At 30.8% G+C, this 17,099-nt stretch overlaps 1 protein-coding gene across 1 annotated transcript; it reads left to right on the plus strand.

The window, feature by feature from the left end:
* The first annotated feature begins 8,502 nt into the window (after positions 1 to 8,502).
* On the plus strand, positions 8,503 to 16,627 carry LOC128169214 (uncharacterized). The gene is made up of 8 exons (XM_052835381.1): positions 8,503 to 8,939; positions 9,939 to 9,980; positions 11,504 to 11,634; positions 12,305 to 12,580; positions 15,477 to 15,569; positions 15,902 to 15,935; positions 16,038 to 16,093; positions 16,196 to 16,627. The coding sequence occupies exons 1-8, from the start codon at positions 8,510 to 8,512 to the stop codon at positions 16,367 to 16,369; spliced, it is 1,236 nt and encodes a 411-aa protein (XP_052691341.1). The 5' UTR covers positions 8,503 to 8,509; the 3' UTR covers positions 16,370 to 16,627.
* The last annotated feature ends 472 nt before the right edge of the window (positions 16,628 to 17,099 follow it).

The raw sequence follows: 17,099 nt of genomic DNA on the forward strand, positions 1-17,099 counted from the left end.
AATAACTCTTCGCAACTCGAAAATAAGCTGACCTCATAATAGGCAATCAGTCAAGGCAAGTAAACAACGAACGCGCAATGCGACGGTTTGCTATCATAATAGATATTATAGCATTGAATCATGATTTTTGAAACATACAGTCTCATAACTGCAGCGATGTGTGCTTACAAATTGAGTAACGCACGTTAGTGCGTTATGAAAATTTATATGCACACATCACCAGTGACCGTTTGATGCCGACAATATTTTGAAAATGAACTGTTTTCAAATCCTTTCTTAAATTTTGGTTTGTTTCCTCATATAACAACACAAATGTTGACTGTGTTTTAGGGCAACATTGATTATATTATTTAGCCCCCTTGGGACGAATGTATTGCCCTCCGCTTTGCGTCGGGCAATACTTCGTCGATCGGGGGCTAATATAATCAATGTTGCCTCAACCACAATCAGTATTTGTATATTATAACGAAAATGAGCACAATTAATTTATGTATTGAAATCAAGCGAACTATGTACTAATATTTATGCCAGTCACTATGTATTGTGTGTCTTTAGAATAAATATCTGAGAAATAAGTTTAATCTTCATCTGTCTTAGAAATTAAGAATAATTTGGACCACTGACCGATTATAAATCTATGTCGAATCTAAAATATCATTTGTTATTTAAAAAACAAAAAATTCAAAATCAAAATTAAATGGGGCATTTAACGAAAGTGAATGGCAGGTAATTATGCTTTACCACAAACATAATAGTATGTAGTATAAACAAGTCAGATTACTAGTTTAATAACGAGATGTAATTATATGCAAAACTGTATTGCTGAACTCCTATTGTAAAATACGGTATATCTACAATGGTTGGAATCATACATCAAAATTTTCTTTGGTAACAGCACAAAAATTAAGAAAACAGATTGACAAGGATTTTCATTCATTTCACAAAAATAAGAGCCCCAATAATCACTGTAGGGAATTGAATGTTTTCTTTATTCTTGTTACTTAAAAACAATTTTCAAATGATTTAGCATATAGGTAAAATTCTCATTAAAAAAGAAAGCCACTAAATGCTCTAAACTTCAAATTTGTTACTAAGAGGGCGGGACATTAACTGAAAATATACAGCTTACGCCAATTTTACCTGTTACAGTCAAAACATTTGAAATGGGCGGAAACAAATTCATGCGGACGTCTGAGAAACATTGGATTGAAACTGTTGTAATAGGAAATGTATTTTCGATCCTCCTCAGCGTTTCTAACTTACTATAAAGTTAAATCTTTTATTTAGTATCAGCAAGCGATTGATAGATTTTTTATCATCAATTAGCATATATATACGTGTAATAATCAGAAAATATAGGAAAATCCACATTTTGGGATATTGTACGCAAAATAAAGCTGTGTCAGATGACTTCAGAGAATCAATCGTAACAAGTATGAAATCAAGTGGGGCCATTGTTGAAACGGATTTTATTACGAGAGGAGAATAGTTTAATTTCCGATTGAATAAATTAAAATTATACCCAGATTAAAATACGTAGTCTTTTTTGCTAGGTATATTTGTACGAATAGATATAAGTTTTTATCTAACTACACACTAACTTGTGACGACTTATATTCTGATGTCATCAGACAATGCTCTGCCTTGCGTTAAATATCTCCCGAATTGGAGTTTTCTCATACTTGCTGATTACCTGTTTATACTTATTGATGATATAGAATGTTTATCAATCGCTTTGCTGATACTTAATAAAATGTTTTCGATCGCTTCAACTCATATAGCTAAGCAAGTTAGAAATGGGTAGGTTGAAAATACAACTGTAGTTTCAATCCATTGTTTTTTCAAACGTCCGCGGTTATTTGTTCTCGCCCATTTTAAATGTTTTGACTGAAAACAGGTAAACTTGACGTAATCTGTATATTTCCAATCTTGCCAGTTAATGTTCCCCGGTCTTAAGTGTCTCGAAATTTAATTAATAATCTGATAATTTTTCGCCTGTATTTGATATAAGAAGGTGTATTCATGTCTTTTCAAAGTTATTACAATGAAATAGAAACGAGCTCGTTGTAGGCAACGCATACGTCTTCCGTCGCAGCTGCGTCATACTTGTGACGTAATACAAAATTGAAACCGGTCCATGTTACAATATCAAATGTCTAGACCCTTAGTAAAAAAAACTAATGCTTTTGGTATCATCAGAGTTTGTTTCAGGATGATTACTTTTTGAAATTCAATTGTTCTCAAGTCATATACAGTAAAGTTAATTAATATACATTGACATGTACTATCGATATGTTGTGTTATCATATTCCTAATAATGCATGAAGCCTAATTAGGCTTATACATGGATTTTAGTCTTAGATGGGATGAAACTATCTTGGGCATAGGACTCTTGGGTTTGGTTAGTCATTTTTTTATCAGTTGCTCGGGGATTGTCTAGAACTCATTTTTAAAATTTGTATCGATTGTTTTTGTTTGCATAACTGTCTTGTAAACTCTTTAGAGATGCATGTTCAGAAATGTTATTTATCCTGTTCATCGTATTGAATATGTAAACATATCGGTACCATTTCAATTATTTCTAAAGCAGCATCACTTGATTGGATCTAAATTACTTTTGGTGTAATGTCTTTTTCCTATAATACTAAAGCATAGACATCTTTTTTTTAACTTCTGGGCCCCCTCTTCTTCGAACAACATTGTACAAATTTTTGTGCATCTTTGCCAAGACGATTGATGACAAGAACATAACTACTAATTGTAATATACTGTATAAGTAATTAGAGATCTTTAAAAGTTGTCTATAGTTTGATTATACGCATGTTGTTTTTTGCTGTGCAAATTATTTTAAGAAATTTATTTAATCATCATAATTGTCAAAATATAGACATAATAACATGGACGACAGTTACATTTACACAGTGAATACGCCCGGTATAAAGATCAAAAGACAGTACATTTTACCCGCATTTTTAATCAAACGCGGCAATGATTCTTTTAAAAAATAGTTACATGTATTTGCGGAGATCCTGAAAATTTTTAAAGGGGGTTCTGAGGAATAATGTGGTTTTCCAGGGAGGGGGAGGACCGAGATCTTTTCATTTGGTTATTTTAATCATTTTTATTTAATTAATCATTTTAGAATTATTTGAATGCCGATATTACCTTTAAATGCAGGTGAAAGATAAAATACGAACCAGTTTGTCTCAGTGAGAATTCGACCAATCTGTGTACGCGTAAGGAATAAAATATTACGTTTTTGAGAATAATATTTTTAAAAATGCACCCCTTTTTCTACAGTTTCAAGGTTTTCTCCGCTTTGAATTAAGATCGGTCTTTCTTTCCTTTCTGCAATTTATATTTGTCTTACCATAAGGATGTTTTTTTGCTAAATTTGGTTGAAATTGGCCAAGTGGTTTTAGAGAAGAAGTTCAAAATGTAAAAGTTTACAGACGAACAGACGAACGGACAGACGGACAACGGACAAAAGGTGATCAGAAAAGCTCACTTGAGCTTTCAGCTCAGGTGAGGTTAAAACGAAAACCAAAAAAAAAGCCCCCCAAAAAAAAGTAGCAAGCTTTTTAAACAGTCGAAAGACCCATGTTACAATGGATCAGGTAGGCGCTGGCACGACATAGAACCCCTTGCTGGTCAGTGTTTTCATTCACTCATAAAGAGAAATTATATCTTTTGATTTTATCTTGAATTTCTTTTGATTTAAAAAATAAGAAGAAATTAGTTTTCTCAGTCTCTTTTTACGGTTGTTTGTTAACTGTAAATCTAAGCTCATTTAGCATATTTTTTGTATTTTATAACAATGCTCGGTAAATATTTTTTCCATGCAACGTTTCGGATAAAACAATGAAGAGTTGTAACTTAGAACTTTGCACAAAATTTTATTATACCCCTAAATTGTAACATAAGAACACTGAATATTGTGCCCGATTTCTTGTTTTTTTTTTAAAGGAAAAACCTCTTTGATGTAAAAACTTGCTTCTTTGAAACAACATAAATTTACACGCTGCGGTCATGGAAATACCAAGTTTAGAAATCTTAAGTTGAATGTAATAAATTCATGTAAACAAAAACATGACTCAAACCAAATGAAGGTCTGTATCTTCCTTATAATTCTATTATTGACGCTGATATTTTGGTTAATCATTAGAAATGTATTGCTTTAAGATCAATTCTATGTAAGAATCAAAATTCGGTGGCCACGCATAGTCACGGATTTTCTTCATACTTGACAATTTGATAGACTTTGGTGAGTAAAAAAGCCTTACACCATTGTTTGTTGCTATGTGATCCTGTTGCCATGGTAACTGAGGGTAAAGATGTAAAAATGGCATGTTAATTCTTATTTGAGAACATATTGTGAGTAATGTGCAGAACTTGGGGTTTCCAGGGTAGAATAAGTTATATCAATTTGTTGTCATTTTTCAAAAGAAAGAAAAAAATTCATGAAGAAACGCATATTTTTAGAGTGTTTCCATGGTTACTAAACAGAAATTTTAAAAACTGTTTTCTTCATCTAATTTGAATAAAAATTGCAATTTTTGGATTTTTTGGTAAACACTTTTATGATTGTGCAATTAAAAATTTAAATGTGAAAATTGAGAACCGTTGCTATGGTAACAAGCTTAAAAATAAGGAAAATATTTCTAGGCATCTTTAAATGGATATTATTCACTTAAATTGATTAAATATATAAAATCAAATGGTGAGAAAAAAATAAAGTATGTCCTTAACTTTAATGACACTTGAAAAAAATCTGATATTTTCTGAAAATAACTGACGTTGCTATGGACTTTTCAAAAAGTAAGAATCTGTGTGATTTTTTAGGCAACTTAATTTTCCATAGCAACGACACTTCTCTGTTGCATAACAAAGATTTTTGTGGTGTATAATGAAAATTAGGTTACATTTTTAAAAGTTCCAACTAAAACAATTGCAAATAAATTCTAAAATCAGGAATGAAAGCATATCAAAATAATCGTCAATTTCTCAGTTTTTCTTAATTTTGCCTTGTTGCCATAGCAACAGATGTCAATTTTCATGATAAAATATATATTGCATGGACATTGATATGGATGTAAAAATTTAACAGTTTCCTATTTGGGTTTATTAAAAAACCGCAGAAAACTGATTTCAAAAATTTGTAACGGTTTCCATGGTAACATTTTAAAAGTATTGGTTTCTCCATCAATTTTCTTAAATAATTAAATAATTGAAAATAGGACAAAGACTGTTTTATGTCTTTGATAGTTTACATTAGTTGGCAAAACCTTCTAATATGGCTTCAAAGTAGGTTAGTTTTGCTACTTTCCCATCTTTAGCCTCGATTACCATGGCAACGGTTACCCCCAGCAACCAACTATTAGTGGATTTTTTGCGTTTTACACCTAGGTGTGTCCATGTATGAAATATAAGGAAAACTGGTGACTATGTGTGGCCAGGCCCTTTTATAAATCATTGATTCTTACATAGAATTGATCTTAAAAGGATGATATGCAGCAACTACTTTCTGATGCCACTTCTTTAATGAATTATATATATAAAATCTACACCAATTTTGATAGTTTTTTAAACACAAGTAAATAAAAACAAAGTCTTTTAAAAAGATGCCATAGTTCTGACACATTATTATTATGAGGATAAAAACATTATTGTTGTTCTTTAAAAATATTGCAGCGGGAAAGCATCTTTGTTTGTAGCCATTTGTTCTCTTTTAATGAAGATGAAAATAATGGATGGGCCTTAGTACATTAGAGCAATATGCCTGTAAGTACATTGACTTAATTATCATGTGACAACATTGTTCAATTTTATAGTTTATTCATCAGTCAAGTGAGTAAGGTTATGAAACGTCATACGAAATGAATTCACGCCAGGTAAAACACAGTCATTTATAATGGAGAAGAGCAATTGAATTTTTTAATGTTTTTGATTCGAGAATTGAGCGCATTGAGGTACAATTTTCTTCTTTCACGTATAGAAATTTTTAGAAAATAAAATACATTAATTAGTAAGTAACAGAGGGAGAAGATGTACCTATATGCTCTCATATATTTTGATCTCTTTGTTAAGTGGTTGGGGGGCTAAAATAAAGAGAACCGGGGGTTAACCGTAAACTCCTACCAAACAAATCAGTTTAATATCTTGCAGAGGACCTTATTTTTGGTAAAAATGGTTTTTCATAAAGGTACAATGTCAAAGATTAAGTGTATGCAAAAATAGGTGTAAAATTTGGATATTTTACGGTATTTTTTTAATTGTTATTCTACCAAGGGGCTATATGGCAAAATATTTTTGATTGCCAATATAAAGTCATTGTTGCTTGGGTGAGCGATGTGGCCCAATGGGCCTCTTGTTAGTATACTCTACTAATAATGTATATATATTCGATTTGTACACAAACGGAGTTATCGATACTATGATATCAATCTGAAAGGACAGTCTCTCTCTCTCTCTCTCTCTCTCTCTCTCTCTCTCTCTCTCTCTCTCTCTCTCTCTCTCTCTCTCTCTATTGAAAAGGTGGATAAAGAAACGGAGTAATTTCCCATTTGAAATTCCAGCATGATTTCTTATTATCATAGACCAAAGGCATGTTTGAAAAAAGAAATATTTTATCACCGCAGTTCTTATGCACAGATCACGTATTACTCTATAAGGTTTTCACAATTATCAGTTATTACTTACTAAAGGAGAGATACATTTCCAAAGAGGTTATATCGGTAACTGATAGTTAACATTGCATGACTTTTATTATACTTTCATGTTAAATACTTAAATCGGATTGGTTAAGAGGCAGTTGATAATCCGTTCTATTACCCTCAGCGTTAGCAACACACTTAGCAACGGGTAACACAACGAATTGTTATATGCGCGTAAATTATGCGCGTACGGTTCGCCGTAGAATTAACGTCATTTCTATATAAAAGCAGTAAAAACATATATAAAATTAAGACATTCAGTATAATAAAATAAATAGTGCCTGTTTGGGAGGATAGCAGTTGAAATTGACACCCCGAGTGTCAATTTCAACTGTTACCCTCCCAAACAGGCAATATTTATATACTAACACATGCAAGCACGTATGTAGTTCTGATTAAAAAAAATATTTATCATGGCCGGGGGGAGGGGGGTCATCGCAACAAGATTGTTTATTGATTGATTAATGTACATTGTTTATCAATAATTGATGTTGAATTACTATTAATAAACAAAATTATAAGTGTAGATTAACATACAGTCTGGAAAGTTAACAGAAAGAACTAAAATGGCAGGCAGTTTTAATTCGGAGCCAAGTGTTTTCTATTTGCTGGACGATTTCATTCGTCTTGAATAGGGTGTAAGTTTCGTGTCTTACTATAATGTACACGCTCACACTTCAGCCGATTAAAAAAATTGACTGTGATAGATAAATAAGTCCTTTCTGAAATATTCGCTCCTATATATCGTTTTTAACAAATTCAAAACTTTGAATAACACCCCATCCAATGAAAGAATCAATTGTAACCAATGGAAATTTCATTTAACAGGACAGTCCGACTTCGCACCATAATGTCTCATTCAAATAATTTTTGCACCGTGGACGAGTCCAAAATATAAACGTGAATTCTCTGGAGCATGCATGTACATGTACCATGCATGCAGTTTACTTTGCGTTTATTTTCTTGTTTTGAGAGTCCCTTCATTGCTTGAAAATGACGGAAAGGCATTGGATAGTGTTATCCTTATGCCATATAACATATAACTGCTTTCATTTAATTGAAAAGCTTGAAAAAAATGAAATAGATTTATTGAAAACAATATAAATTGACGTTATAAATCCTTATGTCAAATGACTTATTACTACTTGAATCTGCACGTCCCTTAAAGGAACAGCGGAAACGGAAGACCTTACTTATGTTGAACCATTTAATTTTTAATTTTTAATTTTAACCGATATATGATCTATTTAAAGATTACTCTTTGAGTTGATTAAATGACTTATGTGTTATGATTGCTTTTAGAAATGAATGGGTTTATATACATGTAGGTATGGACAAAGTGAAAGTCATTTTTTTCGTCTGTTAAATGGTAAATATTAAATCGGCCGAGGATTTCTTTGTCAGTAAAAAGTTTCGTTATAACAATATGCGATAAACTGAAGAACATATAATCAGCTTACGTATATATGTATATTGCTTAAGTACCAGTATTCAAAAATTGATACACAAAATACAGAACACCTGCTTCAGTTCTTAAGTATTGTTTTTGCATTACATAATTTGATAATGCTTAATATGTGTAAACAACTTACCATGTAGCCTCTAAATACTCCAACAATCAAACTAACCACAAAAATGCCATAGAAAGACATTGTTTTCATCATCACTCTGTGACAAAAAGAGAATAAAACGTTAACGTAGCCTTTGGAATATCCAGTGTTATTATTGATTCCACGAATGCGATATCGAAAGTACTTGTTATTCTTAGCAACTTATGGTTACAGAAAGAACTAATAATGGACGTTTCACCAATTCCCTTACCATACGGAAAATCTTATCACTTATTCTTGTCCTTCTGTCAAGAAGATGAAGAACGAGCTTATTCTTTGTTACTGAAACTGGAAGACAAATACCAGCTCAAGTGTTTATATCACTTAAGAGACTTCAAACCTGGAGTTCATGTAACGGAAAACATTTTGGATGGCATCGAAAAAAGCATGAAAATAGTTTATCTCGTGTCTCAGAAATTCAAAGAAAGTCAACTTTGCAAAATGGAAATTTTATACGGAATCATGGCGGCACATAAACAATGTGAGAACAGTTTGATTCCAGTTTTACTGGAGTCGATTGAAATGCCTCGGGAGTTGCAGACTATTAACTATGTTGACGGAACATTCGGTGAAACAGATATAGCATGTAAAATTTACAACGCTTGCCTTTTCGGGGGTGAGCAATTCCAGCTGATGTATTGTTTTTCATTCTGTGTTTTATACTCTATACGTTTAAATAGATTGTTGCGCCTTTGCTAAGGATTTTCAAAAGACATCGAGCACAAGATCTAAGCATACCTTGCCGGTAGTAATTAGAATAACTTGTTTTAAATAAAGAACGCGTGTCTTTTGTAAATCATGTCATATTTTACAGATTAAATGTAGGTCAATATCTTTGGATCGGTATTGATCATTAGATTTACATGTATACTACACCTAATATTGATCGAAGGCGATAGACTTTTAAATTCTCTATATTGATTCGAATCAAAACTATTGATTTATCTCTAAGAGCGCAGATACGTACATTTTTTTTTAATCAAAATGCTTTCTATGGTGCGGGTAAGAAGGAAGGTGGCAGACAAAATACATAACCGCTCTTACAATGCTTGCAATGATTGCTACTGTCATAGCCCGCATGAAACACCTATAAAAATATGTTACTGTTTATATTTTCTTCTATCCTTTAATCATTTAATCAATTATTCATAGAATAAAGTTATTAAAAGTGCGTAAATTATAATTATTGTCTATAGCTGGAATTTATCATGATAACTACAGCTACTTAGAAGTCTGGCGTCATCTGCACAAGTCCACGGAGTCCATGTAATTTTAGTTTTGAAGAAATAACAAGTCAATACAAGAAGTATATAAACGATAACGGTGATTAAATTAAAAAAATTATAATCGTTACTTGAATTAAAACTGATATTTAATTAGTCAAAAAATGCATCTGAAAGTTCTTTCCAAGATAAAGGAATGCGTGTACATATTCACAAGAAGGTCGTTTGACTAGATCGGGTAGAATTCTAGTTTGTCAGTTAACAACATATGAAATTTTAAGAAATAAAGGAAACAATAACAGGTTAATGTAAATTCATGCCAATAATATATAATTTCGAAAACAAGGTATCCCTAGTTGAAATTGAGTTTTCATTTTTTATTTTTTTTTCAGCGAATGAAAGCTGCATACTTCCAAACGTAATCCCCTTTCAGGGTAAGTGACTAATACTCACACAAGGAGTTTACATTATGACTTTTTAATTCAAAGTCAACTGTTCATTATCTGTATTTTAATTTTCAATTTTTTTCATTATTACATTAATGTTTTCATTAAAGTCTTACCTTCTCCCTCTTGAAGAACACTTTCTTTATTAGAATGAATTTTCAAAAAAAAAATCCTATAAGGCTTTGTACGATCTCTACTAAGAAGCCAACAGATAAACTGATTTACTATAGTCTGTCCCAGGATATCTTTGCCGCATATGTTCTAAAATTATTCTACATTTACAATACCTCTGGGTTCAGACGTATTCATAGTATGAACAATTCCCAAGATTTCCCCTTTGAAACTCCCCCTCTAGCTTTTCAGGTTTCAATTACGGCTTCAAATAAAAAGATTTACGGTGATTTTACATTACAAAAGAGATGAAAGTACCCGGATGATAATGTTGAAAATTGAGCGAGGTATTCCGAGTGACTTCCGAATAGAGATAAGATGTCAATATTCCCCATTATAAATATTCGTTAAAAATCTGTTTTCGTTCCTGGGAATTTTTACGAGGTAAAAAAATCTTGGAAATTTTCCTGGATTCCAATTTGCTTCTTTCACAAGTATTTGTATTTTTATTAAAAATCGTACAAATGTGCTGCATAAATATCTTGGGACGGACTATATACGGACAAAACTTGGGACAGACTGTATTCGGACCGACAGCAGCCTGACAAAATGTAAACAGGAAAATTTACTGTACTGAAGTACTGACAGGAGTTGATTTTATCGATTTTTATTTATTTTAAAATCAACGATATGTTACTTTGCTTGGCAAGTAGTTTATAATCTGTCTTTGAATTACGCACGTTTTTATAATACGAATTCTCAGACTTTTCCGACAAAAATTTTGAGAAAAACCCTCGTATGAATCGTGTTGTGTAATGATTAAAGATAGAATTGATTCCATCAAACTATGTATAAGTTATTGAAATATTCAAAAAATTGTATGGACCAGGTCACGTGATAACTTGATTACGAGACTTCTAGATATAGAATGACTCTGCTTGTCGGAGATTTACGGAGACAGCCGATGGTTGAACGAGACTTTATTGAACTCTGGTGTATGAATACATACGATTGCAAAAAATATCTAAATTGTTGGTACTATTTAACATCTGACTATTTTCAAGGTATTCATAAATAAGTTTCTTAAAAACCAATGCTTCAAGATACATTACATCGAATTTATCCATTATTTTCAAGAACTAAATATTGTCAGTGGTGATGATTTGTGCTTATGTCCAAACACTGTTTCACTTTCGGTTTGCCAGAGTAACTGCATAGGAGATTTGATTAAAATCAACATCCAAAAAATGACAATATCGACATGCTATCTTATTTGACACTAACTTTTTGTAGAATCTCTTAAGTTGAATGTCAAGAAAATAATCTTCAAATCTTACCTGGCTACGTTAATAGTTAATTGACATAAGAATGAAACAAACAGTATTTTTTATATTTGTCAGATATGTCAAACGGAATGCCATTGCGAGTTATTCGAAGAATAAAGAGTACTGTTTGGTGCATCCCTGTAACTCGATTCTTAGAAGATAGGAATGAACACAAAAAAGTGAAAGATGAAGCTCGATCTCGACAAGTAGGTTTCATATATCTGTGTAAATAAACAAAGTATACTAGTACAAAACAATGCATCAAAATCCAATCTTAAAGAAACTTCCTACATGGTGCAGCTTAAACTGGGCACCTTAAACTTGTCATAATTTTATATTTTTTTAAACAAAGAATTAGCCAAAATATTGATTTAAATATCAAACACAAAGAAAAACCTTCTAACTTGTCAATGGGTCATAAAAATTATTAAAGATACAAAACAGTAATATAATACAGGGGTTGAGGCCAACATTTAGTAGTAAGATATTTATAATCCAAGTTTGCTCACTGACTAGTAAATAATGTGATCTATCCATAATTTCTATTGTATCAAAAACAATGGGTGGAATAACCTTGAAATTGAATTGTTGGTTTTATTTTCTAAGCTAAGAGCTAGTAAACATCCTAATAAATCTTGCTCCAAAGCTATTTATCCAGTTAACTAGTTGTTTTTATACTAAAGACAAAACAGAAACAAAGAAAGAATTGAATGACCTTAATGTAAATTCGTCTGAGAAACAATGATTTACACTTCAAATCATAATCAAAACTTTTTTTAAATTCAAGCACACATATGCATATAATATATCAGTAGTATTTATAATGAATGTTAGATAATTGATATTTTATATTTTGTTATTATCTTAAATTTTTAGATTGATGAGTTGTGCAATGAAATAGTGGATGACTTAAACTCAAGTACGTTTACAAAAAGGCACTTTTTGTACAATGACATATTCTGGCGTATTTTGTGGTGTTTTCTCGTGTTGGGGGCTCCAGCTCTTGCCGTGTTGCCACTCTTGATTTTCCTTGTGACCGTCAGAGATATAACAGAAGATACACTAGCAGGTGTTTGTTCTACACTTGTAATTGTTCCTATCATCGCAGTATCTATCATAGTCTACTGCGGGTTCTGCCAATTTGTACCAAAGGTATATAACTTATCATTAATTTTCAAAAAGGAAATGAACGCAACAACAGTTAGCACGTGAAGAACCAATATATATATATATATATATATATATATATATATATATATATATATATATATATATATATATATATATATATTTGTATATATTTGTATATTTCTACCATTTTTTACTGTGTGTTCTCTGTTTAGGAGCAGATTCAGAAAATCTTTCAGTAATATGAGCTGCAATTTTCATGCCTAAGTAAAAAAAAAAATAACGTAGAATTAAATTGAACAAGACAAAATAAGAAACAAAAGTTTGATGTTAAAACTTTCGTAAGTCATATTTATATTTTATGTTGTTGGAAAAAGCAATTAAGGATGTTCTTTACTCAGGGTTTGAGTTGTCAAATTCAAATTCTTATAAAGTTAATTGTCAAAATTAAAATTTGCTCTGAACACAAAAAAGTATTTATAATATGAATTATTATAGTCATAACATTCGATATTTTTACTTTATTATGGAATTACGCTGAAAAAATTGGCTTATAGCTAAACAGAAGAAGTTCGAACTAATTTTTTTAGATTTTGTTTTACCTCTGAAACATTTTTGCAGTAAAATACTAATAAAAGTAAGAGTTTTTTCGGTAAGTGAATAAAATTTTTTGTTGGTATTATCTCAGGTATTCATTAAGATAATTGAATGACAGTCAATGCAAAAATATTATTAAAAGCTTAAAAACAATCAGACACAATATCTCAAAATTTTTATCATTGACCTCATATAAATAATAAGGTCAGTTTAAGTAGTTTAATACTATAGATGTTTTAGTGTTATCATCATTCAGTTTTTTGTTAAACTGAATCAAAAATGGATGGGGATTTGAAAACGGATAGAGGAAAGTCGGATTGAAATGTTTCTAAAAATTGTTAGCGAAAAATTAATGCTTTGTATCTAATGAGTGCCGTTACCATTCATAAACTGTAGTTCATTGTTAAATGAAATTGAATTTTAAAAATGCTGAAGTATTTGCATTATTTTCACAATTAAGAACATCTCAACTACAGCGTAACATTTTTAGGATGTTTTTTTAATTTTCAAGAAGATTTTAATGACCATAAACTAAATAAGTAAGTCATTGACCTACTTTGTTAAAAGTGAAAACTAACACTACAAGCAACGGTCTATAACACCTAATAAATGGTTTTTTTTATTATCTTCAGTGAAATATTTTTTATCTTGAGAAAAGGTCATCCTTAAAGTCAATTTCTAATACTCGATTCTTGTGTCTTTATGGTGCTATAACCATTACGACGTCATAATTAATATGATTAATCTTTTTTCCGTACTTTATTATAAAGAATAAAGAATATTGTAGAAAATGAAACAATTTTTATACATTCTATTTTTAATATTCGGAAAAGAAATCCTTATATCTATATTCAATTTGGCATCATTTTTAGAGGGGGTCAATTTCTATTTTTTAAGAGACAATAATCATTCTAGATTAATGAAAAATGGACAATACTCCGAAATTTGTGTCTCTCAGTTAATTCGATACGCAAGGGCATGCTCTTCGTATGAACAGTTTATAAGGCAAAGCAAGCTACTGACAAACAAGTTGATAAAACAGGACTATCAACAGTCTCGTTTGAAGGCATCTTTTTGTAAGTTCTAAGGTCGATACAATGACCTTATCGGCATATAAATCTTCCACTGCGCTGCAAACTGACTGGCGTTTTTTTTATGATAATTGTTAGACTATACCTATTGTCTATGGACTTTTCCGTTTTACCCGATTACGACAAAGAACACACAGCGGGTGGGACCGGTCAATAGAGGCACCTGGGTCCACCTCTATTTTTTTTAAAGATCCGTGTTTGCTCTGCTCCTGTTTTGTAATTTTCCTTTCGACTTTTGAATTTGAACACGGTTCGTTATCACCAAATGCTATTCTTATTTCCTTCACATTTCATTGAGAATTACAGTTTAACACAGAATTGTGTTTACCAAATCTTAAATTGTAAAAACCTTTAGGCACCTTTTATTCACTAGATCTTGACCTTAAAAAGCTTAGACTGAAGCAAATTTACATTTTTGTCATCCTTTATGAAAATTTGCTAAATATTCTATTGTATAGATATGATGTAAGGATTTGTTTTCATCTCGTTTTTCATACATGTTTAAGTTGCATTATGATGTATTATATGAGCATGTTTTTGCAGCAAAACAAATTTGTCGAAATGCAGCTCAAAGTGCTCTAAGAAAACAATTTAATTATAGGCTTAAGGGAGAGTCTATGAACTAATTTTCTATCTGCCTGATTCTCAAGTGAAATAATCTGACATTTCTAGAAAATAGGATAAAATATCCCGGAGTCTCTTCCATCTTTGTCTCCTTTGTATCTGGCTTAACATTCCAGTATGTACATTAAAATTGTAGAATATTTACTATTAGACCGATAACATGGACGCATGTTACGGGGCGATAATTGTCATAGGAATAAACTGTACGAAAAGGTTATTTTTTTGGGGTCAAAAACACCATTGATACAATTTCTGAAATAATTCAAGTTTTGTTTAAGTAACCATGATAAATAATTCTTTATTACTGTAATCTTTCAAACTTATGATAAGAAATTTAAATAAAAAATCTCTTATTAATTTTTCAGATAAGGCCATATTAATGGAACACAACTTTAAAAATGCATTTCATGTAAATGTATACATAATGAAATAAAACGTTTTTAAGGTACTATTGCATTTGACGGTACATCCTCTGTCCCCAATCTTTTCGCTTGTTTTATAAAAAAACGTATCTAAACAAAACATGTAAAAACTTAACATTGTTTATTCAATGGATATTTGTTACTGTCATACGAAAAACTATTCATATTGTTATCTTTGTTATGCAGAGAGAAACCCTTCTCAGTACAATTACATGGAAATATCTGCGTGAAAACTACAAAACGTTAAAGGTTCTTCCACTTGTGAGATCAACTGAGGAGGTAAAATATATGTGTAAGACTCCAAAGTCCAATGGTCACGCCAAAAATCGAAGAAGTGCATCATTATCCTATCATTTGTTTATTTGTTCATGTAATACAAGGTTAAAAAAAGTAAATTGAAATAAATATATATCTTATGATGACTGACATATTTTTATGATAGAATTGAATTATTCAGAATATAATTTGAATACATTTAGTTAAAAAATAGTACATCTCTTTCCTCTGCTCGTTGTTTCGTCCTACATTACCAATTTGAAGTTTTTTAAAATTTCATTAATTTTCAAAAATCTTTTCTGAATGAAGAATGATAGTAAGCCTTTAAAATTTAGGTTGTCATCCTTAACTACGATACAGATCCATGTAAGTTACGAACTTGTTATCAAAACTAATTGAAACTTAAACTATTTCCAAATTGTTAATTCAATCTTATGCATTTCGTGATTGCTAAAATGTTGTTTTTTTTATAGAAGTTTTGTGTTTTTGCTTTAAAACGGAATATTAAGGATGAAGACGAAATTCAGGTACTAAGCTTAAACTTACAATTCAATAGAAGAAAAACAAAATGAATTTAGTTATCAATAGACTTTGAAATGTTACAAGTATTTGGATAAATGTCTTTGCAGAGAAAAGCTGATTCCATGATACTGGCTTTCATTTACAGAGGACAAACATTATTAGCAAACTGGTTTGGTTTGGAGGACTTCAAGTATGATCGCCATAACACTTATTATCAGAAAAAATGTATTTGCCAGTACCTTGAACCCAGACTTGTTTCAGACTCGTTTTTTGATAATTAATGACCATAACGCTTTGTTTTGAAGCACCATCAAAGATGTGTCTTTTGGTGTTTTTATGTGTCCGATTCACTCTACAGCTTTTAAATGCAACAAGACTTAGCAAAAAGATTAGGTTTTTCGTGTGTGTAGAGATATTAACTTAACAAGCTTATTAATACCGTTAATATAAATTTTGCATCGGTATCTATCGGCTGTATTGCTAAAGTATGGAATATCATTTTATCCCACAGCAACTAAATTTAATTGACTTGAATGAACCCCCCCCCCCCAAAAAAAAAAACAACAAACAAATGTAGTTAAAATCAGGCTTGGGGTAATACTAAATGTAATGGTAATGCATTGCAATGCATTACATGTTTTCAAAGTAATGCTAGTGATATGTAATGCCATAAAATTAGCATTACAAGTAATGATAATGTAATTCATTAGTTTTCAAAATCTAGTGTAATGCTGGCATTACATGGCATTACTTTGCACTACTATGCTTATTTATGCATGTTCACTTTAAAAAATGTGATGAATAAATGAATAGTTGAGATTGATTTTGACTGAATTTGTTTTTAAGAAAAAAGAAATAATTCTTGAGATAAAAATGTTTTAATTGTATTATTAAAAAGATTTTTAAAAAAAATCATTCTGAATTGTTAATATTACTGAATATAACAGCACAATTTCATAACATTTTTAAGAGTGGTGTTATTAAAAGTTTTTAATCATTTAAACAATTTAC

The sequence above is a fragment of the Crassostrea angulata genome, unplaced genomic scaffold, assembly GCF_025612915.1.
Source record: "Crassostrea angulata isolate pt1a10 unplaced genomic scaffold, ASM2561291v2 HiC_scaffold_106, whole genome shotgun sequence".
NCBI lineage: Eukaryota > Metazoa > Mollusca > Bivalvia > Ostreida > Ostreidae > Magallana > Magallana angulata.